This window comes from Sceloporus occidentalis, unplaced genomic scaffold (assembly GCF_023333645.1).
Source record: "Sceloporus occidentalis isolate IW3139 unplaced genomic scaffold, rSceOcc1.0.p SCAF_5, whole genome shotgun sequence".
Lineage (NCBI taxonomy): Eukaryota > Metazoa > Chordata > Lepidosauria > Squamata > Phrynosomatidae > Sceloporus > Sceloporus occidentalis.
Genome location: NW_028316985.1, coordinates 89,675,223 through 89,702,627, shown reverse-complemented (window position 1 = coordinate 89,702,627; position 27,405 = coordinate 89,675,223). Strand labels below are relative to the sequence as shown.

The 27,405-nt window shown below is 40.2% G+C and overlaps 1 protein-coding gene across 1 annotated transcript in view; it reads right to left on the bottom strand.

Moving 5' to 3' along the window:
* The window catches only part of SEL1L3 (SEL1L family member 3), a 43,972-nt gene extending 18,335 nt beyond the window's left edge, over nt 1-25,637 (bottom strand). Inside the window, exons 1-12 of the mRNA XM_089524703.1 lie at nt 25,455-25,637; nt 21,090-21,657; nt 17,458-17,584; nt 14,315-14,436; nt 11,678-11,793; nt 9,990-10,045; nt 9,635-9,767; nt 7,460-7,589; nt 5,422-5,547; nt 4,351-4,568; nt 2,693-2,872; nt 1,247-1,366 (exon numbers count right to left, since the gene is read on the bottom strand). Coding sequence (XP_089380829.1) covers nt 1,247-1,366; nt 2,693-2,872; nt 4,351-4,568; nt 5,422-5,547; nt 7,460-7,589; nt 9,635-9,767; nt 9,990-10,045; nt 11,678-11,793; nt 14,315-14,436; nt 17,458-17,584; nt 21,090-21,657; nt 25,455-25,631 — 2,073 coding nt within the window. The 5' untranslated portion in view covers nt 25,632-25,637. The remainder of the gene's footprint in view (nt 1-1,246; nt 1,367-2,692; nt 2,873-4,350; nt 4,569-5,421; nt 5,548-7,459; nt 7,590-9,634; nt 9,768-9,989; nt 10,046-11,677; nt 11,794-14,314; nt 14,437-17,457; nt 17,585-21,089; nt 21,658-25,454) is intronic.
* Between the last annotated feature and the right edge of the window lie 1,768 nt (nt 25,638-27,405).

The window sequence follows — 27,405 nt, the reverse complement described above, 5'->3', positions numbered from 1 at the left end:
ATTTCCTCCATGGCAGGGGGTTGGACTGGATGGCCCTTGTGGTTTCTTCTATGAATCTACTGATTGTCCATAGTAAGTTTCCAGGAGACAGAGAAACAGGTGTAACCAATGGGATTAAATACAGTACTGGTCCCTGGCAAATTAGGAAAAAAAATGCTTGCCTCCCATGTCAGATAGCCTGAGAAGCACTGCTCCAAATCACAGAGGCTGCATCTGCACTGCAAAAATAATCTTGGCTGACACCACTTTAGCTGCCATTTCTCAATGCTATGCAATTCTGGGAATTGTAGTTTTGTGAAACATTTAGCCTTCTCTTTCAGAGCTCTGGTGCCACAACGAACTACCGTTCCCAATATTCCATAGCTACTTGTTAAAAGGGCTAAGTGTAGATCAATCCATTTATTACTATGGTAATATGGATGTGATTTTGAGTCGTCTTCTGCCTGACTAGAAATGCACAGTAACAGTACAAATCCACAAATACTCTCTTGGACTAAGCAGGTGATTTTTGTGCATGATATCTAGATAAGGGCCATTGTTTAAGATATATACAGTAGATATGTTATCTATGTTTACTCAGACTTACAACTCAATGAAATTTAACAGGACTTACTCCCTTGCAAGTATATACAGCTAGGGTGAGCATCATGTAGCTTGCTAACCAGAGATGGGCCCTGCCCATTTTTACTACCCTCACTGGTGCCAAGTTTGGCAATATAGTGGTGGCTAACCTCTTCCAATATTTTCCCTCTGGAACAAGGTTCATGAGCACAAATCTTATTTTAGAAATAAAGCATGCTCCTGTAAGTGTGATATCTTTCAACTTTAAGTTTGCGTTGTTGGTATACTTTGTTTCAGAGTTGAATTTTTTGTAGCCCAAAGCAGATTCTAGATCACCAGTAAGACTCATCATAAATGTCTATCCCTGATTTGAAGAACTGTGACTTAAATATTCCTTGAGGAAGTTGAAACTAAATAGATGCTGTTTTGCAACATATGAAATAAAATCTGCTAGCATGGTCTCCTTCATAAATTGAGCCATATTACTGGTCCATTTAGCAGGCCTGCTACTATATTTTATTATGTTATCAGCCTTCCAGGGTCAAATTTTGCAAACACATAAACCATACAGTTGTCCCTATTTGGGAACAGACTGCTTTTGGCCATGTCAAAGTAAGCCTTCTTTTTTAGTTCAGCCCACAAATAGTAACACTGAAGGCTGAAATGTATTAATGTTATTCAGTACCTGAGCAGCTGCATCTCCCCTTTTTGCTTCATGTTTCAGCCACATGAAGAGGTCACCACTTTCTCGGGTTTGAGCTTTCAGTAAATCATCATCCTGAAGCCGTACTGCTTCTACAAATGCCTAAAACAAAAGAAATGAAACATTAAAAACTGTAAATGAGAAGAATATTTTTAACATCAATGAAATCCTTTATCTGTTCATCTTCTCATTTTATTTATATGCTCCATCCTAGCACTCAAGATTTCTGACAGTTTGCCTCTGGCTCTATGCTAAGTTGAGCATTAGGGTATTGTTAACTGATACAGAAGGCTGCTGTCTCTACAGAAAAATTCAGCTTAAATTGCAGACATCTCCCAATGAAGGAAAACAGGCAGTGATGGTGAGAAGGACTTTTGTCTGAGATGTTGGAGAAGGTGCCAGTCAGAATAAGAAATCCTGAAATAGGTGGACTGCGTCAGACTAAAACAGCTATATATGATTAAGCTGAAGCTGATATTCAAATCTTGGTTAGAAAAGAGAAACTGCCTGGATACTTCAGAGTGATGTGGGACGGTTGTCCTCATATGTGTCTGGCTGTGCCACCCACTGCCATCAGCAGAGGTGTGAGTCACTCCGAAGCCAAAATTGAGACACCCAGCATCAATCACATGGCTGGGAGCCTCATTCTGACATCTGAGGGAGTGACTCACACCAACAGAAGTGGGGGCAGGTGGCACTGCGGGACATGCTGTAACAGCAACACAGCATAACTTTAGAGAGTACTGGATCTTTTGGGAAGATCTGGAGCAAAAGGTGACTTTTAAAAATCCTTGTTAAGGGTGATATATTTCAGATTTGGTGCTGAACTCGCTGCATGTTGTCTAGACAGTACACATCAGAAACTGGGATTGGGCCCTGCCTTGTCTAGACTGATCACTGTGAGGACGAGGGGAGAATGTGTTATTTGGCCCGTGAATACTTGGCCACTGTTTAGTTTTGTGGAAATGTTTGCATTTGGATACTGATATTTTCATATGCCAGTCATTAGCAAAATAATTAATAAATATAATATGACTTCAAGTGGTAAACTAGAAAAGATATCAGATTAGTCCAACCTAAAATTAAAATGGTAGTTCCTCTTTTTTTCAATAACTGTGCTTAGGAAGAATGTTTCCCATGTCAGAGACATGCTAAAATTAGGGCATTATTGCCCTAATTAAATCTAAATAAGCAAAATGTGTACCACTCTGTTTTTTGATCTACATTTAGAAATATTGGGGGGGGGGGATCCAAGTTTGAATATGACATTTAAACCCCTTAAGAAAAGACTATCTAATTCCTTGCCACCAAATATTTCAGTTCAGCCACTTTTGCCTACTACTTTTCCTATTTTTATATCATGCAACATTAACATTACATAGTCAAAAATAATTATGAAATATAATTCTGGTAACAGCTTTCTTTTACCTGGTCTCCATCTGCAGTATTTTGATCATGTGGTGTCTTGACAGCAACATCACTATAGTAAGCATATGACAGCTCCAAATCTCGGGGATAGTGATTAATGCCTTGGTAATGCTTATATCCAAGGTTCATTAGGGCCAGCCTATCACCTCCTTGAGCTGCAACCAAACTGTACAGGAGCCCCTGGAAAAGATCAATAGACTGAGATTTATGTTTAATAACAGCTAATGAAACCTGGCATTCAAAAACAAAAGAGTATCAGCATATTGCATGTGCTAAAACAGGTCTATCAGATAACAGGAAAACATACTACCATTTGCTCTTCTTTTTCCTTTTCCTTTCTGTGTCGCCACTTGCATAGTCCTCCAGCATTTCAGATCAAAACTGGGACACATGCAGCCAAGCAACATCAGAGTGTGGTCAAGCAGGCCGAAGTTGTCAATAAGGATAACCAAACAAATTAGAAGAGGCTGCAGGAGTTTGCTTTTGCCTGCACCTACTGAGAAGCCCAAGACTCCATCCCCACATCTCCTTTCCTCACCCCCATGCTGACTCTGAACTAATTTTCCACTTTGAAGTCGATTTCAGCAATGGAAGAATGCCAAGGGCAAAGGGAGAAAATGGGAGGAGAGAGAAACTGAGCCATTTTACAAGCAGCTGAAAAAGTGAGAAGACAAAGGATTAATTGATATCATTCCTGTCGAATCAGGACAGTTGGAAGCTATGCAGATAAGGAAAGTATGCCCCATTGGCAACAGTCTACCCTTGAGAGCTGTTTGTTGTCTATATTCCTCCCCAAGCACTTGTATTCTCCCCAAACTGAAGGGTTGGGAGGAATTGCCCCCAAATCACCAAACAGGTGAAAATTGCTCTCACTCAATCACTCATCTAAAGCCATTCAAGACTGTCCACCTGCATGCTATCTGCTTTCCACCTTGCCACTACTCCCAGCTCTCCAAGCTGCCAGAACAGCTAAGAAATCAAACTGGGAAGTAAGAAAAGTGGATTTTCAGCTGATGAGGTCTGTGGAAGATGAGCAGGAGTGACAAATGGACTCTTCATAGGCTGCAGTTGACCATCACTACTATATGCAAACATTTTTTTCACCTCTGGTACTACTGAACTTAAAATACACAAACATGCCAAAAATGTTTATCAATAAGGAATGTGGGATGAGTGAAAACACCACAGCCTGTGTTCTAGACTAAGATACACCCAATGAGATAATAAATTTTGCCAGTATCCTTTCTAGAATTTTTTTTCAACAAAACCAATAAGAAATCTTGTGGCATCTTAAAAGTCTAAAAGACATTCTTTGGCATTAGTTTGTGGACCTGATTAAATCCATGAAATCCAATGAAAAAGCTTAATACCAAAGGAAAACTTGATAAATAGGGTCCTGTTGAGTCACATAATGGATCACAATGTGAACAGTTTGACATGTTCACTGCTTGCACCATAAAGCATCTAGGTTCTCACTGCATGAGTCAAATCCACACAGTCTGAATGGAAATTGCTGTGTGCTCAACGCCAAGCAACAGGATCCCACATTATTATGTTATTGAGGTTATTTCCCTGAACTTCAATAGGATCTTGGTTTTAGACTTTAAGGTGCTACAAAACTCAGTCACACAATCCTTGGTTAAAAGGGAAGCACTCACCTGAACTGGATCTGCAGGCATACCTACTCCTATTTCAAAGATAACACCAAGGACATAGGAAGCTTTGTGATATCCCAAACAGCTGGAATCCATCAGGGACAAGACAGAAGAGTTTATATAATATAAGCCATCTTCCCTGGATAGATTTTGAGCAGTTGTCATGAATAATTTGCGTCCATTTTCTATCACTGAGTCCTTTTGGCCTCCATGTGCTAAAACTGTTAAAATATAGTGTATGATTAAACTAAGCTGATTAGATGCCTTCGGTTTCCCACAGTCTTACTGCTGAAACATTTCAGGGTCTATTATTATGTAATGATGTAAACACTGCTTTCATATGGTTGAGTCTCACACCATGTTGGCAATATATCAAAGAGAACTCAGTGGGTTTGGGCATTCAATACTTTCCTGGAAGCTGCTAGGAGAAGCAGACACATCTTCTGCAATGGTGCATACAAAAATCAGATATTCTTACTAAAGCTGTAGTTTTAAAACTGTGGTCCAGGAATAGCCAGTGGTCCTTAGTGCATTCCAGTAGCCCCTGGGACCACAATGACAATGACAGAAGAAAATGCTGAAGGGACAGAAATTTCTTTCAGAAGTATAGGAATTGCTAATTGAAAGGAATACTGAACATTAAATATTGTACAGTTCAGAATGTAAGAAGAACCCTACTAGATTAGACTGAAAGCCTATCTAGTTAAGCATTTATTCCCACAATAGCCACCCTGATGACTATGGGAACACCAGAAGCAGGACATGTTCACAACAGCATCTTCCCCCTTGTGTTCCCAAGCAACTGGTATTCAAGGACACACTGCACCAACACTGAAGATCACATACAGCTCTCCTGACTAGCCTCAGTCCTTTCTTAATTCATGTAATTCTGCTTTAAGATTCAAGATGTATACTCTATAGATGGCAGCCATCACTACAGCTTGTAGCTTACTTGCTAATTAGCTTACTTGCTGTTCACCGCTATGATCTTTGGAATAGCAGTATATAAATAAAACACATTATTGTGATAGCAAATTCCAGTTTAACTATGTACTCTGGAAAGAAACACATTACCTTCTGGCAACTGTATGAATATGTTGTGATATTTTTCCCATAGTTCTTTTCGCCAGCTGACCTCAGCACATTTGAGGTTACTTCCATATTTGTTTATCATTGCCAAATAATAGTTGTCATGAACACCTGAAGAAAATGAAATTGAATCACTCTGGCTGTCTATGAGATAATTACCTCATGCTCACTTTCTTTTGGTTTAAGATGGTGTTGCCCTATAGTTGATTTTGGGGTGCATGAGGATAACACTGCGGACATAATTACACTACAGACATAGTGTGCATCTACACTGTAGCAATAATGCAGTTTTATAACACTTTAAGTGCTGTAGCTTCATCCTATAGAATCCTAGGATTTGTAATTCTACAAGGTCTTTAACCTTCTCTGCAAAAGAGTGCTGGTGCCTCTGAGAACTACAAATTCCAAGATTTTGTAGAATGGAACCATGGCAGTTAAAGTGGTGTCAAACTGCTTTATTTGTACAGTTCAGATAAGCCTATAGACAGCATGATCCTAAGCACACGCAAAGCCCAACTGGATTAAATGAAATTTACTGTCTACTAAGTGTGCTAGAGACTGCAGCTTTAAGCTGGTTTACATATCATTCCCCCTTCCCCTACTATTCCCCACAATGGAATCTATCTATTCTTTTATTTATTTATTGCGTTTTTATCCCAATATTTGGCAAAAAATGGCACTCAAGGTGTCAAGCAATAATAAAACAAATTAAAAACTAATGCCATTTAAAAGATGTTTAAAAGATTAAGGATGCATAAATAAAAAGAATCACTAGCTCAATACAGTAATTTTTGTTTTTGTTATTTGCTGTCAAATTAGCTTCAGTTTATGGACACTGAGAGAGACCTCTATGAGTTTCCATTAAGTAATAATGCAGAAATGATAAAAGCCAACTTGCATTTTGTTTGCTAGTGGGAGAGCAATGGAAAGAGGACCAGCCTACCCTGTCTTGGCTAGGAGTGACCAGTCTAAAGATTTCTAATTTAGGATCGTCATATCCTTGCCAAAATACAATTAGAAGAATTCTTAGGATCTTATCACACAGGGGACAATTGGAAGTATAAATGATGATTAATCCGTGATAATCCCGCAATCACGCTAATGGTTTTTACACAACGTCGTGTTCAAAGTGATAATATTCCTTGAATAACCTGTTATTATGGCACAATTGCGCAAATGTTTTTCACACAACATCAAGGTGGAAAGTGATTAAAATGCCATTAACCCATGAATAACCAGACAAGACACAGCAGCAACTTTTTGCTGTTTATTGCCTGATTATTCCTTGGCTATTCACAGGATAAAGGCTCGTGTGTTAATCTCATTTTAATCGCGTTTTAATGTCAATTACGCAATTTTCTCAGGTTAATTACTGTTTAAAGTTCCAATTTCCTCCTGTGTGATGAAACCCCCCATTGTAAGTTTTTTGTGTGTGTGAAAACTATAGATTTATAGTTTTGAAGTGTCCAGTCAGTAAATGGGGATAATACGGGGATTTTTGTTGTTGGGTGCCTCCAAGTCATTTTTGACTTATGGAAACCCTAAGGCAAATCCATCATAGGGTTTTCCTGGCAAAATTCTTCAGAAGGGGCTTGCCATTGCCATCATCTGAGGCTGAGAGAGACTGGTCCAAGGTCACCCAGTGAGTTTTTGTCCTCAAGCAGGGATACCCATCCAGATTATATTCTTTAGATGATATTGAGTTACATCCCAGTGAAAGAAGGCAAATTAATATGTGACCCATATATAAAGTATAGAAGAACAGGGCAGGGGAATGAGAGAAGGGAGAAATGATATTCCATTATTGTAGTCCAGAACTAAACTGTTTGGTTGCTGCATGCCTGCCTTTGTGGGGCAAAGAGAAGCTTACAGTGGAGACAATTTAGATCAGAAAAATGTAGGGGGGGGGGGAGGAAGGGTTTCCCTTGTCAGAGCTGCTTTGACATGAAAAATAAATGATAGAAGAATCTCCTTTACATCATGTCTAGTTCAGCCCCCACTAAAGGGCTAAACGTACACTTACACTTCGGCTCTTCTTCAGCTTGTCTCAGTGTGAATCCATACTTGGATGCTATGCTCTGGCTATCTGCACATTTTTGATGGTACACATCAATTCTTTCCAAAATGTCATTGCTGAAGAAAGGGTTAGAAATCTGGAAAAACACAATATCTACTAGAGTGTCAATATTGGCAACTAACACAGTGACAGCATACTAGGGAAGTCTTTGCATAAATTTTTGAAATTTTGTTTTAATTTCCTGAATATAGGTGAATTGCATGACACAGCTAAATGACCACCACCACTCAGATCAATCCAGTTAAAATTTGTAGTTTTGCATCTTAACCACACTGTATGTACTGTTGCTACTGTGTGCCTTCAAGTCATTTCTGACTTATGGCAAACCTAAGGCAAACCTATCACAGGGTCTTATTGGCAAGATTTGTTCAGAGGTGGTTTGCCATTGCCTTCCCCTGAGCTTAGAGCACATGATATTACTTACCCAAGATCACTCAGTTACATAACAATAAATATAAAACCAAAAAGATAGTTGGAGCATAGCGGAACATGCATGTCAGGGTTTTTTCTTGAAAACTATTTTATTAACATTGTTTTAATCAATGTCTATATAGGTCAGGGGTGGCCAAAGTGCAGCACATGTGTTATATTTTTACCCCAAGGGTAAAAGAAATCTCAAAGTTTTTTGCTCCCAAATGTCCCAAAATAACTTTGGGGGTACGGATAATATTTTACCATGCTAGAGGCTCTCTGGGTCTCCAAGGAGGTAAGAAAAAATTGCAAAGTTGTTCAACTTTTTTGTCCCAAATTCCCTCTATGAGATGTGAGGGACATTTCCATCATGTCCCCCTCCCAGTGGCAAATTAGCCCCAGGAGACAGGAAGTGATATCCACTGACTTTCTGTTTTTAAAAAACCCACTCTTGGGCTTCAAATAGTCCAGGAATGCCCCTGAACATGGTGAAAGTGCCCTCACATCCTCTAGAGGTAATCTGGAGGCATTTGGGGCAAATCTATCTATCTATCTATCTATCTATCTATCTATCTATCTATCTATCTATCGCAGGAGTGGGGTGTGGCCCTCCAAGATCTGCTGGTGTGACTAAGGTGGCTCCCTAACCTTCCACAGTTTTCCACTCCTGGTATAAATTTTGATATCTTTATATTGGAAAAAGGATTGCTGCAAAATACAGTTCTTATAATATTTATCTATCTATCTATTCCTCCTATCATGTGTGTGTATGTATCAATTGTCATCAGTCAACTGTGTGTATTTTGTCATCAATCAACTGTAATCAGCCCACAGTCACACTGTCAGACAACTGTCAGTATGTGTGTATCGCCATCAGTCAACTGTAATCAGTCCTTCCCAATTCACGGGAGATCCATTCTGGACTGCAAATCAGAAATATCGCAGATATTCAAGCTCCATTGGTTACAACGGGGGCAAGTTCTTGCACGCGCCCCGTTTTGTATTTTCCTGCTTGCCATCTGCAAGGGACCAAAATGGCAGATCCCAAGTCTGCAAATGGGGAGGGGTGAGTGTATAATTATAAAATACTAGAAATGAATGGAAAGCTCTCTTTCACATACTGATGTTAGCTTTAAAATAGGAAATGTTGTCTGAACAAATTTTCATGCAGTGTGAGAAAAGATTTTGTCCAAGTGACTAACATAGTCATAAGAAAGTATGTGGATGGTGTCACAGAATTTGGTAATAGCAAGCATGTTCTAGGTGAGAACAGTTTTCAACAACCCACTTTATGCTATGCTAGAAATTTGTAGACTGAAGGAAATTTCATTGTTGGGGGGGTACGAATTCTTATTTGGTGGGCAAACCCCCGTTAGTCTTATTAGGAATCTACAGATCCCTAATAAGACAAAGAAAATGGGACACTTCTATCTGCTAAAAACTCTCAACCTATAGCATGGCCTGAATGGTGGAAAAGATTTATTTGATTCAACTGACTACCAAGCTGTACAAGGCAAAACAGAAGCATTATTTCTCCTCCACACTGTGGAGAACAGAGGCATGACAGACTGTTCACAAAACTAACAGTGGAAATCAGCAAGACTCCCAAACAGCAGAATCAGGAGAAGCACTGCATCTATGCTCTCTTATTAGTATTAATTTATTTTATTTAAAAGTACTTTTAAGTCATATTGCCTCTTATACACTCACCCTTTCAGTCTCGAGGCCATTTAGACGATAGTATTTTACTGTTCCAAAGTATCCTTCAATACCAGATGAATATGTGCTGCCTCCCAGAACTAAATATCCAGATGTGTCATCATAATAAAAGTCCTCTCTAAAACTAGAAAAGTAGATAAGTAAATAGTTTGAAAATTGACTTGTACCTTTCAAAATTATTTATGTAGTGATAGGCTTAAAGAACACATGGTACAACTCCCCCTTGTTTTCTCAATAACTCTGCATTAAAAGAGCTAAGTTGTGGGTTGGGATTCATCTAAAGGAAATTGTTACAACTATGTAAGAGCATAATGTACTAGTCTCAGCTGAAGGAAGTTACTCTTACTTAAATGTTTCATGCTGATGAGTTTTCAGATTCTTTCCAACACTGTGTATTTCTATCTAAAAAGAAAAAATAAATAAATATTACTTAAAACATACTGAGAATTTAAAATATAACATTTATTTACTGTTTGCTTGATGTCACAATATTCAGTTCACTCTTGGAAAAAATCCGTAAGAATTCAGTAATGCTCTATATGGACAATCACTACTACATTTTCACAAATGTATCTCAGATTTTACTTTTCTAAGTAAATTTTAAGGGTCTCTTCAGATCAGAGCTTGAAAAAATTATTTATTTTGCAATAAAACTCCCCCAAATCCCCAGTATGGTCACTATGCTTGTGCATGGGATTAGTGGAATTCTAGGCAACATAAAAAGTAACTTTAGTTGGCTTTGATTTAGATATATCATCCTGTTCAGAGAAGCGTTCCCAGGTATTGTGTGACTATTACTTGTTACTTGACATTTTTAATTTGTTGCCTGCTTTACTTTATTGTACCCTTTCCTGTATTGTTATGTATTACAGTGGAACCTCGCCTTATGTGGGGGATCTGTTCTGGACACCCCCCCCCCCCCCGCATAAGGTGAATTCCGCCTATGCTCAAGCCCTATTCAAGTGAATGAGGCTCCTGTGCACGGCGGCGTGGCGGTATACACACGCCGCCCCGCGTGCTCCCGCATGGCTTGAGCACATATGCTCAATGTATTTATATGTATTATGGTATTATTTCTTAGATTGTACGCCATGGGCAGGTTTATTTTATCTATTTTATTGTTTGTATGTACAGCACTGTGTAAATCTACAGCTCTATATAAATAAAGCATAATAATAATAATAATAATAATAATAATAATAATAATAATATACTACCAGGAGCCAGGGGGAGAGATCAGAATTAAATAAATTAACATGGAAATGTCATGCTTGTTTGAATGTAGAATCTTACTGATATTTCTAGTGGCTTCTGTCTGTCATTAGCAACACCACTAGCCACACAGGCTAACCAAGCTATCCCAGAATAGAATGCCACTTATTCTACCCATTCCCCAATGAGCCTCAGCAACGCCCCCATTTCACCAGGAGACCAACCAAGATATATACGTGTGTGTGTATTATTATTATTATTATTATTATTTATATAGTGCTGTAGATTTGCACATCGCTGTACATAAAAACAATAAATATAAAAGAGTAAACCTGCCTATGGCGTACAATCTAAGAAATAATAGGATAATACATATAAAATACATAGCAACACAGGAAATGGTTCAATAAAACAGGCAATAAAAAGGAACATCAAATAGCAAATGATATGTCTCAGTAAATAAAATAGTATCTAGAGGGACTTCCTTACCCCTTACCCACTCACCCTCCACCAGCTGATGTTTGATGCATGCACAAGTATTCCCAGGCACTACTTTTGCAGTCCAGTACACAGGCACATATGCCACAAATAAATTGAGGGAAGTAATGAAAGAGAACATGAACCAAGAAAACATTGTCCTTCCTCTTTTTTGTCTGGCAGAAAATTCAGAGAACAGGGGTATACAAGACAAGACACACACACACACGTAGTCGGGACCGATCAGTAATGCTAGGAGAGGATGTGAGCAGGATTCCCTCTCCCAAACTCCCTCTGGTAGAATACTAGATTCCTTAGATTCAGCTATGAGGATATCCTATATACCTGCCCTCCATTAACAGAAAGGTCAAGTCGAAGCCACTGCTTAAGAGGAAGGCGGAAAGTCGTTTTCACAGCAACGTCTTCTCCTTTGACAAGGTGCATCTGGATGTGAACATAACCTGAAACATAACCCCAAACAAGTACTTAGTCCATTAAGTGAAGACAACAAATTTATTGAAGACTGACGTAGCCTTCCCAGCTATTTAAGAGCAGTTAGTTGTTTGAGGCTGTTACTTCAAAACAGAGATGGGGAACCTCTGCCAGCCTGAGGGCCAAATTCCATTTCAGATTTCTCAGATGCCACGTTGCAGTTATAATTGCAAAAGTGAGATGAAAAATAACAGCATATTTTAGATTAATGCTTTTCCTGCCACTAACAAGGCCTAAAATAGGCATTTAAACTTTTCTGAATGGGAAAAACCCTATCCAAAAGATAAATGATGAGACTGATAAGAGCCTCATAAGGGTCAGTTTGGCCCCAGGGCTTGAAATTGCCCAATCCTACTTTAAAAATACATTTTTAACATTTATATTACACCATGAAGTTCCTTGTAAGGTGTATCCAGACAGAGGATTCATAACCAAATGGCACTGTCCAGTTATTTAATCTTTTTTCCTTACAGGGTTTATTCTAGGAAGAAAAATAAGGGAAAAGCCAGGGAGAAACACAGGAAGGATGCTTATAGAAAACACTGGACTGCCTATGAAGTTTTGTGAAAGAAGCTGTATGACTGCACAACAGAAGCCTTATCTGAAATCACGCTTGATTTCATTGTAGGTTCACACCTGCATAGCTTCAGCAATACTGGAACAATTTGGTATTCCAAAGCCATTCACTGTGTTCTAGCATGATCCCTTTGAATCTAGTTAGGGTCTGCCATGTTGACACAAAGTGGCTAACATAAAATTCTCTCAGGAAGAAAGGCTTCTTGGAAGAGCTTTTATAGCACATCACTTTTATGAAGTGGTACGTCTATTTATATTCAACTGGCCTACTTTCCCATTAGTAGCTCCTTTTTGAGCCCTTGCAATTGTGTGAATTGGGGATGGCTGCACGAAGATTACTTGTTCTACCATATATACTCAACTATAAGTCGACCTCATGTATAAGTCTAGGGCAAACCTTGGGGCCAACAGTGTGGATTTTGACATAACCCAAGGATAAGTCAAGGGTACTCTCTGTCCCTCGCCTCAGCAGCTGTTTAAAGATCTCTGGCTACGAGGAAAGAGGAGCACATGCGGGGACTCAGACAGGCATTCACTCTCTCTCACTCTGTCCCTGCCTTTGCCTCAGCACTGTTTCTTTAAGAGCTCTGGCTATGGGAGGAGGCTGAACACACACACACACACACGGAGGAGTGTGGAGGGAACTCAGACCGGGAGGCAAGCTTTCACTCTCTTTGTCCTTGTCTCAGTAGATGTTTAAAGATCACTGGCTGCGAAGAAGGGTGGGCACTTATTTTAGGAGCTTTATAAGGAGTATTACACATTGCCCCATATATACGTCGACCCAGGATTTTGGAGGCCATTTTGGGGCATAAATTCTCAATGTAGAATAGAATATATTTGATACTTGTGAAGTTCTACTTGTAAACACAAACACACATGAAAGCCTGATGACAATTGCAGTACATCAAGAATTTTACATATGAAATAGCTCAAAGTTACTGATGTATTCTGAAGTTGTCCAGAGGAATGCTGCTAAAAGGTGTACTTTCATCAGTTCTAACTGCCATAACTTTCACTAAATCCAAAGTTTTGTTCATGGCCATCCACCAGTACATCCTTCCCATGCTCTCTGAAGTCCTCTATGTCACCCACAAAACTGCTCTGTGGAAGTTCTTGGCAATCCAGAGCAGGTTTTCAGGATTAAGCAGGGAAAAGAAATTGCAAGAGAGAGGGGAAACTGCCCCACTAATGGAAGGAATTCCATCGGTGGAATGAACCCCCTAGGTACACATATCTAGTCAGAGATTCCATACCTTCCAAATGTCCTAATTTCACAGGGGCAGACCAAATTAATCCTCTGTTGTCTCCCTTTCCAACTGCTTCTAATGTGTCGCACTTTCTTTTTCCTCTTCCCCACTATATCTTCAGCTTAATTCCAAAATGAATTCAAAGTGCAAAAGTAGTTCTCAATCAATCAACTCGGCAATAGGGGAGGAAATGCAGAGTCACGATAAAGCAAACCACTGCAGCCTCTCCTAGCTGTTCTTCCTCATTAATAACTTTGGCCATATTGATCATATGTTGTTTGACCAAATGTGTCCCAGTTTTCATCCTTGAAATGTTGGTGGGTCATGCTTTCATTTTGCTCCTTTGATTATATGGTTTTACTTTCACTACTAATATATTCATCTATACAATGCAAGAACCATATGGTCTCTAATCTTTCTGTTAGTTTCAGTAAATAGCAGACTAAGATGAGAATCACAAAAATCAAACCTTTCCATTGCAGATATTTTGTTTTCTAGTCTTATACAATTATACAGCCCTGTTTCCTCCTCCAGCTGTTCATCTGACTGCTCTTTTTAAGAAACTGGGATGGCCTTTGAAAACATTGTGTGAATTAAAAATTACATTGAGGCAGGGATAGCAGATTAAAATAATTCTGCCTGGAATGTTTGTTTCCTTACTTACCTTCATCATTTAGAAATACAGCAGGGCTACCATACATTTCTTCAGAATCAATGAAATAGAGAATTCCACATAAGGGTTTTTTGCAGTATCGGAGTAAATAAAGCCAGACTGAAACAGTAAAGCTGTATAAGCACAAAACTTGAATGAGAAATAGATGATGGATTATTGAGACAACTTTAACATAAAAGTTTGTGGAAAACATGCAGAGTTAGTTGTGTTGGCCATTTAGCAAATTCAAACAAAAACCCATCAAACAGTGATACTTTTATTAGCCAAACAAAATGCACAATTTGAAGCTCCACTGGCTTCTTCATCAGGCAAGGTGTTACAAACCAAATTGGAGAAAAATTAGAGATGTTCGTAAGATGCCTGCATTCTGTTGTTTGGTTTGTAACATCCTGCCTGATGAAGAGGCCAGCAAAGCTTCGAAAGCTTGCAACAAGTATATTGTGCATTCTGGTTGGCCAATACAGTTAGGTGGATTTTTGTTTGAATAAAAGTATGTGGTCAGACATGTATTCAATTGCCATGGAGTGGGGGGTGGGTGGGTATTTTTTATTCTTAACACCAGGTCCCAGCCTGTCAATGACTCCCTCCTTTTCAGATAGACGATATGTTGGTAAGTGATGGGATGGAATGAATCCCACGGTGGGTGGATTCTTAATTATAGTCATGGCAGGGAAGAGATAAACCTCTGTGTTCTGCACTGCAGAATGGCTCACTGAGAGGTAATTCATTAGCAAGGCTGCTGCTCAGTCAGGCAGGCTGCACAGCTGTTGCAAACTTGTCACAGAGTAAATAAGGGTGCAGCTTGTGCAGATAGCAGAACAGCAAAAGTTTTCCCTCTCTACCCCAGTACTGTAAATTTGGACTCATGACAGCACTCAATGTTTCCATGTGCAAATTGTTGCTAGGACATTTAACTGATAGGATTTAACTGGACAGGATTTATCTGATAGGATGGAGGGCTTTTTTTTAATGTTCCTATGACACTGGACTAGTTCCAATCCTATATTTATGCTAATGGAAAATGTTGGTTATGTGGGCACTGAATGTTGACCATAGGTCCAGCAATAGATTATCAAGAGCTTGGTTGCCTCTATAATGAAAGGAAGCAATTGCTTAATGAAGGTGAGCAGATGGTGGTGGACTTCCACTTTTATCAGCCCTAGCAATTAATTAAGAGATGGCAATTCTTTACTGATTACACTTACAAGCTAATGTACAAGCTCCCATCCCAAAATTCACCCATTTCAGAACATGCATGATGTCTTTCCACTATCCAATAAAGTTACTTTTTGGGTAACAACTCTCCATATTCCCCAGCTAGCATGGTCAGTGGTGATACTGGGAGCTGGAATTTTAAAACAGTAATTTCCTCAAACTCTGATCATACAGGTGTGCAGACACCTAGACAGAGCAATCCACCATTATGGACTGTGAATCATATATGGGAAGAAATAAAGGCATTTAACATTAATATGATCCCTCATATCACATACATCCTTGGATGATTACCAGTACTATTCTATATCCCTAGGATTATTTTTCTTCTATCTAAACAGATAGACTGTGTCAATCATTTACATGGAGAAACAATCAGAGATCATATACTACATACCACAAATTACAACGGCTAAGGGACAAAAAAAGGTGGATTTCACCTCCTGACCTCAAAACCTTCATGAGTGGTTTGATACAGTTATGATATAGGATCAAGAAGAAACTGGAGATAGACTGCCCTGAATGAGCTAAATTGGAAAGACAAAGGAAAACAGGTGTGTGTGTGTGAAAGGCCATTAGAGGGATGGGTAGCTCTATTATTCTTATCATCTCCCAAACTGTCATATTTGTACTCCTACAATAGCCACAGAGAAAGTATGGAGGCATTTGTGATGATTTCTGACTTCTGACTGATACACATTTGGAGACCTTACGTTATGGAGAAACGACCCTAACATAAAATTTGGAGACAAGCTAATTATACAGTGCATAGAGGTGGACCTAGGATTTAACAGCCATAATGCAGCTTATTGATAAGAAAAACTGCTTGAAATAGGTAGAAATCAAAATTTGAGCTGCCAGAACAGACCAGCTCTAAAAGCTGACTTTCCTGCAGCTTGGGGTGTGGTGTTTAGACATCACACATCCCCAAGATGTCTTGAAACTATCTGGCTGCCCAGACGTGGGTGGCTTCATGATGCTCCAGCAGCACGGGATTTACACGCCACCTGCCACCGTAGCATCATGAAGCTGCCATGGGGCCATGAGGGAACAGGAAAAGCTGGATTTTTGCCAGCTAAAAAGGATTGGCTCTTTGCCACTCCTTTTCTGGCTGGCTACAAGGTGGATTAGGGCCACAGTGTGTGTTCACTGTGGTCCCAATCCATCTTTAAGCAGCCACTTCTGCCCATCTGTTTTGCCCCATAGTGCCTAAGCCGCCTATGTTTGGTCTAAGTGCCCTGGATGCATCTGAGGAGTCTGGGGCACTTAAGATTCCTACATAATGTAGTGTATATGGTGGGCATTTTCTCACATGACCACACATGTGGTCATGCTAGAGATGAAATAAATAAGCTACAGATCATATGGGCCACTGAACTAGAAAAACCACTAACTCCATTTAAAATTGTCTTCTTGCAACTCTAAGAACTCCTCTTGCAACTAATTCAACAGAAGACTATTTTCCTTAAATACTGGATCCTGGACAAGCTGAATGTACTAGAACTCAGTGAATGCCAGAGGTGTTCAGAACACAGAGACTCAAGTGACTAGTCTGTATTGTGTGATAGGGGATTTAGGTAGTAAAGACTCAATGATTAACAGGCTTTTGAAGTATTAATTTAGAAAACAATGAAAACCTTAAATAGTAAAAAAAAAAAAAGAACAACACTAAGTTCTACACTACAACACTAAGTTGCAAGAATGTAATGTGCAAACATCACAGGGGAATGAATGAGAAAAATTCTCAGGGAAGCAACTGTGGAAAGAAGCTGACTGTGTTATTTAAATTTATGACTTTCTCTAAGATGGACTTGATTCTGATGAACATAAAATCAAGTAGAAAGCACAGATCGAAGAAAAATACATCATGCTTTTAAAAAACAAACACAAAGTTAGTAATTATGTAAAGATTTGCTTACTTTGGGTAATCAATTTGCCTCTTTCTGATCCTTTCAAGCTCTCTGTTCTTAAATTTCTGAAATTTCTTCACCAGGCCTGCCATCTCTCCACTGGATGCATAAGGAAAGCTGAGGATCTCTACTGCATCTGTAAAATGTCACCATCATTAATTCATCAGGAACTGAAAACAGCCAGATACTTACATTATCACATACAACTGCTCCATTTGTTCACAGATGAACAACTAATGTACAATACAGTTGCCCCTCCGTTTGTGCAACTTCAGATCCGTGACCCTCACTTACTTGTGAGGATCAAGTGGAGGGGGTTAAAATGGAGCGTGCGCCTGAGGGGCTTGAATATCTGCAAGTATTTGTTTTTGCGGGAGGGCGAGGGGGGGGGTGTCCAGAATGGATTCTCCACGAAAGCAGAGGGCTGACTGTATATGAAATGTGATGGCTAAGATACTGGTTTCTACTACCCTGATCCTGTACATGGTTACTCAAAATGAAGTTGTACTTGTTACTCAAAATGAAGTCCCATGAGTATAATAGGACAGGGCCCAAAGGGGAAGGGCTGGAATAGAGTTTTGGATGCTGATTTTTCAAAGGACTCACCAACAGGTGGATATTAAGAAACCACAGTTCTGGAAATCACAGGTGACAGGTTGACTGAGCTTCCCATAGAAATAAATGATCAGGGAAAATTGTTGATTCCTATATAGTTGAGTCCTCTTAGAAATTATCAATCAGAAAGGTATTAAATGATCAAGTGCACGCACTACTATTAACACAGGTATGCTAGTTGAGCCCCCAGAGTATGCAATCTCCCAGGTATGCAACCACATTTTATATTTTCTTTCTTTTTCTTGGTATATTAATTATATCTTTTTAAAATTTTATTCACTCAGTTTCATAATATTTAATTTGCTATTGCTTTCATAGTAGATTGTTCCTGCTTCAGATTATTATTATTTTAATGCAATGAAATTGTATTTTATAAAAATGTTACTTGCAAGTAGGCAAAATTAATCATGACCTTCCTGCCTTCATGTCTTGCCTCTCCCCCCAAAAAAAATTATCAGTAAAAATTGGACCACCAAGACTGTTATGTAGTTGAGCCCTCTAAGCAATGATCACAAGTGCATTTAGATGATTTAGCACTAAAAATTAAGACAACTATTGCATTTGTGTCTTCCCAGGAATAACAAAGGATGCACACTATCTATTTTATGCACTCTTACTTAGGACTAAGATACACTGAATACAATGAGGAGACTTCTAAGAGATATTAATCTTGACCCCAAATCCCTTGATCTGTTACTGCAAGTTCACATCCCATCAGTGGATATGTGAAACTGGAATATTTTTGCCCTCCAAATGAACCATTTTACACTTATTTTCACTTACTTTTAATTTGTGATTTTAAAACCTATTGTCTCAGCTAAACAAGTATCTTTTGGACCTCTTTATTACTTCTCACCACACAAAATAATGTATTGCCATTAGCAAATGTGATCACCTTACTGCTAATTCCAGGTTTTGCACCAGGAGATTCTCAGTGCATCAAACTTGATATACAGTACACCTGCGCCATACGCAGCTTTCATCTTATGCTGAAGCCGTGCCGTGTGAAAAAGAATGGTGCATGCTCCTGTGGCTCTTGCACTGTACCACATTGCATGCATGTGCCCTACTGTTTTCAATGGGGCTTGAGCATACACACCTTTTGTCTTACATGGGTGGATCCAGAATGGCATAAGGGAAGGGCCTGCTGTATTACATTTTCTTTTAATACCATTATGTATGTGATCCTATTATTTCCTCACATGTCTCTGCCACAGCTTTTGCTTTTAAATAAATAGTGGCAGGGTGGATGCTTTCACTGTTTTGTAAAAATGTACTTGCAAACTAGGGAAATTTAATACAGGAAATTTAATACAAGTCTCCCTTATCTGAAATGCTTGGGATCAGAAGTGTTTTTTTGATTTTTTAAAATTATTTTTGAACATTTGCATATACATAATGAGATATCTTGGAGATGGAATTCATTTATGATTTGTGCCTTATAACATAGTCTGAAGATAATTTTATACATAATATAAAGCAAATATGAAGCAAAGTTTGTGTACATTGAACCATCAGAAAGCAAAAGTGTTACTATCTCTATCACCCATGTGGACAATTCTGGATTTTTGAGTATTCTGGATTTTGGAATTCCAGATTAAAGATATTCATTCTGTAACTACCTTTCTTCCAGTGGTGCTCCCCGACCTTAATAACAGCTCTGGGCCCCCTGAACACCTTTTGTGCTGAGTATGAAGATTTGGAGAGGCCTCCTGTAATCATGTTTGGCCAAATATAAAGTTAGAATCATCCTGTCTATTGCATTCCCCATCACCATGTACGGATGTGAGAGCTGGACAGTGAAGGAAGTGACTAAAAAGAAAATCAATTCATTTGAGATATGGTGCTGGAGGATACATTGGACAGCTAAAATGACAAACAAATGGGTCCTAGAACATATCAAGCCTGAACTCTCTGTGGAAGACAAGATGATTAAACTTTGCAACCATACTCAGCCTATGAGATTAGACAGTCCTCTTCAGACCATTTTAATTTACATCTGGGTACACAGGGTTGTTGGGATGGGTCTTCCATGCCACTCACATTTTCATCTCCAATTTTAACACTACATATATTGACATGAAGTACTGAACATGACTTAATTGAACTGTTAATTGATGTCATTTTATATATTTTGCATCTAGATGTAGCTACAGGATGTAGTTGCATTTTGTCTTCAGTACTACTTGGAGATAACCCTCTATTTGCCCAGGGAAGGATGTGACTGATTTTGTATTGCCTTTGTGGAGCCAGAGGCAGACTCCTTGTCTTATCTGACATTCAAGAAATAAGCCAGGATCTGAAATGATGGTTTGATCTAGGTTTATTCTAAACAAACCTGCAGTTAAATAAATCCAGTTTCCAAGTTTAGATGTAACAGAAACCTGTGATTTGCTTAGACTCAGAAGTGAAAGGTTCCAATTTCCTCCTTATGACTGTGAAAATGGAGGGAAGAGGATGTGTCTCAGCTGAAGCATGTGCTAATTTATTCATGTAGTCTGGTTTACTATTCTCTTTGAACAGATCTATCGGCTAGAATATATGATCTCTATAACCTCCAGCATTTCATGAGTGGATTTTTCTGTATCCCTTGTTCTTTTAAATCACTTCCACTGGGCAAAAGACTGTCAGAAAACTAAGAAGGAAGTCTCTTACCTGTCACCAAATGCCCTATTTCCTTAAGAAAAAGAATAAGACAAAATTGGGAACCTACTGCCCTCCAGATGTTGGCAGCAGGTGATGATGAAAACTATGATCCAACTACAGCTGCTAATTTAGCAGTCCTGCAATAAAGATGCTTTCAAGTGATGTCACTACTTGTAGATCCAAGTAGTAGACCCACTTAAACAAGGCCTCTTTTCTACCTGCATGTTTAAATATTCCACATTACAAATGTCAAGTTACTCCATGCTTCAGATTTTAAATGATCCCCTTTGGGTGAGCATCTTACATTTTTTGCATATTCACACAATATATTGTTTTGACAAAACTATGGCTCACCCCACCGTCCAGAAGAAAATACATACCACTTTCATGAAGACATTGAGGTATTCTGTTTGCATGTAGTTTCCAGGTATATTCCAAGCCCCACTTCAGACACACTTTGTGCTCTTTGTATGGACGTTCAAAAGGTGGAACTGTTTCTAACAAAGTATAGTCCCTTGCAATTGCCTGCAGGTATCCTTCCCCTTGTTTCTCATGGTCGATCACTGCTTGTTTATGACTAAGCCAGGCATATAGTATCACTGTATGTACTATTAAGGAATGCTTGATCACAAAATCATCTCTGAAAACCATGTTGCTTGGAAATTTCAAGTTCACTGTTTGATTCCAAGTGGCGTGGAGGTGATTGTCATTCTCCCAACTTTTCTTATACACTGAAACACCAGTTCTGAATTCCAGTGAAGCTATGGCTTCTATGGTAACAATGCAAGGTTTTGAACATAAATAAGTGACTGAAATTTCGGTATCATTGCACACTCTTTTGTCCAAAATGTTCAGATTAATGAAATCCTCATAAAATACATTCTCTTCAGGCTGTTGAATGACAGGTGTGATCCGTAAAGTTTTCTTTCCCAAAGATGGCTCATATTTCTAAGGAAGACAAATGTGTACATAGATGTTAGCTGCTTCTTTAATATTTTAGGACACCTATGCAAATCTACAGCGCTATATAAATAAATAAATAACTGATAGAAATATTAGTTTTAATTCATATTGCTAAGCCCCCCCCCCCCTTTTCACATGATTGTAAACCAAAGGATTATTTTGTGCAGTACCATATACTCCAACCATTCCAATCTGGCAGGGACAGAACTAATTCATCCTCTGTCATCCCACTTTTTCAGCTGATTTTAAAATGCCCCAGTTTCTCCTTCCTCCTCCCACTTTCCCCCTTTGTCATCAGCTTATTTCAGTTGCTGGAAACTGAGGCCTGTTACAGACTGCCAAAAATAAAGCTGTTTCGGGTCTCTTTGGAGGTATGCTGTTTAAATGACGCATGGGTCCTAAGAGTCCGGAGGTCGCGCCAAAGCCACACTCCATTCCTAAGCACTGGAGTGCAGCTTTGGTGCAGCTTCCGGATTCTTCGGATGCATGCATCATTTAAACACCATACCTCCAAAGAGACCCGAAGCAGCTTTATTTTGGCAGTCTGTAACAGGCCTGAGTTTGAAGTAGAAGTAATTAAAATTTAAAGGAGTGATCCAAGATGCTTAACCTATTTGGAGGCTAGAGTTCAATACCTAAGATAGCACCTTTAAAGTTCAGGTTAAAATCCAGAGTGCATTTGCTGCCGCATTGACATTTGAAGCACTAGCCACAACTGTTTTCTGTAGGATGCAGTATTCTGTAGAATGAGATTAAACTAATGTGCTTTTGAGAAGACTAGGAATGGGAAGGGCAGCGATGAAAGACCTAGACAAGACCCCAAAATGTAAAGATATACAACTGAACATTAAAGTTAGATTCGTCCAAGCCATTTTATTTCCCATCACTATGTATGAACTTGAGAGCTGGACAGTGAAGAAAGCAGAGAGATCCCCCTTTTGGTCATCCATCTCCACATGGCAGTTAGATATGTCACCTCTGAAGATGGAGGTCCCACGTTCAACCACTGCTCTGTTTTGGATAGTTTTCATTTGTCATTATTTTCATTCTTCTTGGAAGTAACTTTCCAGACCCCAAATTCAACTGAAATGCCCACTCCTAATTGTGCTTACTCAAAGGTAAACTCCATATTTTCACCTGAGCTTATTTTGGCAGCTGTATGTATCACCTTGAGCAGTCAGAGGCGACTTTAACTGACACAGCTCCATCCTAGTGCATCCTGAGATTTGTAGTTTGGGGAGAGACTTAGAATTCTCTGCTGCAGGGTGCTACTGCTGGAGTTGATGGGAACAGAACTCTTTAGCAGAAAAGTCTAGATTTTTTCACTAAACTACAAATCCCAGGATTCCATAGGATGCAGATGTGACAATTAAAATGGTATTAAGCTGCTTTAATTATTCAGAGTGGTAAGTCAAGTACTTATTATTATTATTATTATTATTATTATTATTATTATTATCTTGCTTCTCCTCTAAGATTGGGACCCAAAGCAACATAGGTCCAAAACACACTGCAGAAATAATCCAGTTTGAGACTGCATTAATTGCCCTGGCTCAATGCTAGGGAATTGTGGTAACTGTAGTTTTGTGAGACACTTAGCCTTCTCTATCAGAGAGCTGTACTGCCACCATAAACTACAATTCCCAGGATTCCCTAGCACTGAGCCAGGGCAGTTAAAGTGGTCTCAAACTGGATTATTTCTGCAGTGTGTTTTGGACCACTGAGTCTAAAAAACACAGTACAGTTACAAAATTGACAACTGAAATTGTATTAAATTAAATAGTATTAAACTTTGAAGTACCGTATTTGAAAGTCCACTGATTTCACATGCTTAACTCTCGGTAATACCAAAAGGAATATAAAGAACCAAGAGTGCCAGCCGATACATATCTATTAGGAAGAAATCCCACTGAATTCCATGGTACCAAAAAATTTGTACCATGGAAGGGTGGTGACAACTTGATGTTTAAACCCATGTGCATTTTGCCACTGTCTTTTTGCTTTCTTTAAAAGGAAAAAAATGTTAAAGGAAAGGAAAATGCAGTAGGACACAGTATCGACTGCCCTAGCAATACTGGGAGCTGTCCCTTTTTGAATCCTAACAACAACCCTCACAATACAGCAAGGCAGTCTTGATTAGTATAAGTATTTTTAGGGTTTAGATGATTTTAATAATTCGTTTAATAATATTTTGATTCCTTACTTTTCTAAATTAATGTACTGCAAGCCAGCGTAAGGGGTTGAGTGTTGCTCTATGACTCTAGAGACCAGCTCGGCTATGAAGCCCATTTGGGTGACCCTTGGGCAAGTCACACTGTCTCTGCCTCAAGGGAAGGCCATGGCAAACCTCCTCTGAACAAATCTTGCCAATAAAACCCCATGGCAGGGTTGCCTTTTTAGGGTCGCCGTAAGTTGAAAATGACTTATAGAAAGAGATTCCACCCCAACATTTGGTAGAACATCCTGAAGGTGAGAGCTGTGGAACTCAATGCCTCAGAGTGTGGTGGAGTCTCCTTCTTTGGAGGCTTTTAAACGGAGGCTGGATGGCGATCTGTCAGGGATGCTTAGACTGTGTATTCCTGCATGCAAAAATGGGGTTGGACTGGAGGGCCTTTCAGATCTCACCCAACAGATAAGTGGCTATCTGTCGGGTGTGTGGGTGTGTGTGTGTGCTTATATTGTGTATTCCTGCATGGCAGAATGGGACTGGACTGGATGGCCTTTGAGATCTCTCCCAACAGACAGGTGGCTACCTGTTGGGGATGCTTATATTGTGTATTCCTGCATGGCAGAATGAGGTTGGCCTGGATGGCCTTTCAGATCTCTCCCAACAGACAAGTGGTTACCTGTTGGGGGTGCTTAGATTGTGTATTCCTGCATGGCAGAAATGGGGTTAGACTGGATGGCCTTTGAGATATCTCCCAACAGACAAGTGGCTACCTGTTGGAGTGTGTGTGCTTAGATTGTGTATTCCTGAATGGCAGAAATGGGGTTAGACTGGATGGCCTTTGAGATCTCTCCCAACAGACAAGTGGCTACCTGTTGGAGTGTGTGTGCTTAGATTGTGTATTCCTGCATGGCAGAAATGGGGTTAGACTGGATGGCCTTTCAGATCTCACCCAACAGCTCAGTGGCTGTCTGTTGGGAGGTGTTTAGATTGTGTATTCCTGCATGGCAGAATGGGACTGGACTTGATGGCCTTTGAAGGATTCACCCACCTCTAGGATCCTATGAAGTACCACAACAACAAAATCAGTGTTCACAGGATCCAGTAGAGTTGGGTGAAACCCTCAAAGGCCATCCAGTCCAACCCCATTTTGCCATGCAGGAATACCCAACCTAAGCACTCCCGTAACAGATAACCACCTATCTTTTTAAAACCATTGGGTCCCAATTGGGCAGAGAGGTGGGGGGCTCAGATAAGTGCCCCAAATAAATGACTATAAAGAAATAACCATGGAAGTGGAGATGAAAAAGAAATAAATACTGAAGTGTGTAAGGGGAGGGGGAGGGGGGTGTGAGGTGTTGCCTAAAAACAGGGGCAACAGATGCCCTCCTTTCCACCCCAGGAGGACACAGCCTCCATTTCATCCAGGAGGCATTGCCAAAGGTGTCCTCCATTTTGAGCATGGCTGATGAGTGTCTTTGGTGGTGTCCCCCAACGTCCTACATCTGGAGGACACACCTGGCCCCCCTGGAGATGAGAAACAGGGCCCTTTGGGGGAGAAGCTACATCCAGAAAGATGGGGAAGGAGGAGGAGGAGGTCCTGGGTTCAACTCACCAGCAGCAGCAGGAGCAGCAGCCAGAGGAGGCGAAGGCCAAGGAAGGGGCCTGGAGGGAGGCGTTGGAGGCCCTCCATGGCAGAGCCTGGCTGCCTGCCTTGTGCCTTCAGCCCTGGGAAGGAGGGAAAACCCTGCCACGGAGAAGGAAAAGGAGAGGGAGGAGGAGGAACCCACATCCTGCTTCCTGGACAGCCATCCCTCAAGGAGGCCTCCAGGTGGAGGAGGAGAGGCCCAGGCCCCACACCTGTTGGCACTCCCCTGCTGCTGCCCAGCCTTCTTCTCTCTGACTAGGCATTTAAAAACCCCAACACTCCCCCCTTGTATGGGAGAAGGCTTGAAGGTAGTGCATGCCTCTGAGCATGTAAAGAGTATTACTCTCTCACACACAGAGCTCCTCCTTTTCCAACAAGACCTCTCCTCCATTTCAGCTTTCTGTCCAGGAGGAATCCCAGCATGTCCTCTTTTCCCAAGGCAAGGCATTTCTGCCTTCTTCTGCCCAAGGAGGAACTTCAACACCTCCTCTATTTGGTGCAGGGCTTTGGGCCAAAAACACACACACTGCAGAAATCAGTTTGAGACCTGTCCTGGTTCAGTGCTTGGGAATCCTGGGAACTGTAGTGTATTTGTGGCACCACACCTCTCTCTGACAGAGAAAGGTAAATGTCTCATAGAACTACAGTTCCCAGAATCCCCTAGCATTAAGCCAGGGCACTTGAAGCTGTCTCACACTGGATTATTTCTGCAGTGTGTTTTGGACCTGAGAAGCATGCGTTTACGAGTGGTTTTCTTTTTACGAGTGGTTTTCTTTTTGGCTTTTATATTTGTATATCTTTTTGGCTGTTATGTTTTTCTTTTCTTCATGCCCTCCATTTTTCTTGAATGTTCTCCACAATTTGTGGTGTCTTTTTTGTGTCTTCCTTGGCAGAGGGGACACATCTGGTCACCCTACATGCACATTCACACATTGAATGATTTTCCTTGGAAAGACATTCACAGCTCTGCACACAACCAACTACCATTCCCAGAACTGCATAGCACTGAGCCATGGCAGTTGAAGCAATGTCAGACTGGATGATTTCTGCACTGTGGATGGAATTCAAGAAAAACTTGATTCTACAAAAGCTCATGCTTCTTTCTTCCAGTGAGTCTCAAAAACTTGTAGACTTACGGGATTGTTTTTTAATTGGAAATCACCCTGCCCTGCTGCATCTGAGCCAAAAATATTTCCCTGCCTGCTGTGAGTGATTGATAAATCCTGAAATTGCCAGTTTTCTTTACAGCACACACTCAGCGGCTAATAGTCATGAAAGCTAAACATATTACCTCAAGGGACAAAGGTAATACACTGGTTGAATCTCCCTTATCTGAAATGCTTGGAAGTGTTTTGCATTCCAGTTTGTTTTTATTTTTGGAATACCTATTTTGCACACTAACAACCATAGTTAAAATTGGACCTGCAACTTCATTTCCATACACAAAGGATTAAGAGCGCCTGTTATCAGCTTCAGTTAGGAGTGCCTGTTAGCAGCTTCGGCTGATGCGCCAGCTGCACCCTTTCCTGGAAGTCAGGGACCTTGAGACTGTAGTATATGCACTGGTAACCTCACGCCTTGATTTCTGCAGTGCACTCTACATGGGGCTACCCTCGTGCTTGAAGTCTGGAAACTTCAATTAGTTCAGAACATGGCAGCCAGATTGGTCTCCGGTATATCCAGAAGAGATCATATAACACTGATCTTAAGATCACTCCACTGGCTGCCCATCAGTTTCCGGGCCCAGTACAAGGTGTTGGTTATCACCTTTAAAGCCCTAAATGGCTTGGGTCCAACCTATCTTTGTGTTTTGCCTCCGTCCATATAATCCTCCCCACACACTTAGATCCTTGTAAAACAAGGCTGTCTAGGACCTCCCAGAGGGCCTTTTCGGCTGTAGCTCCCAGATTGTGGAATG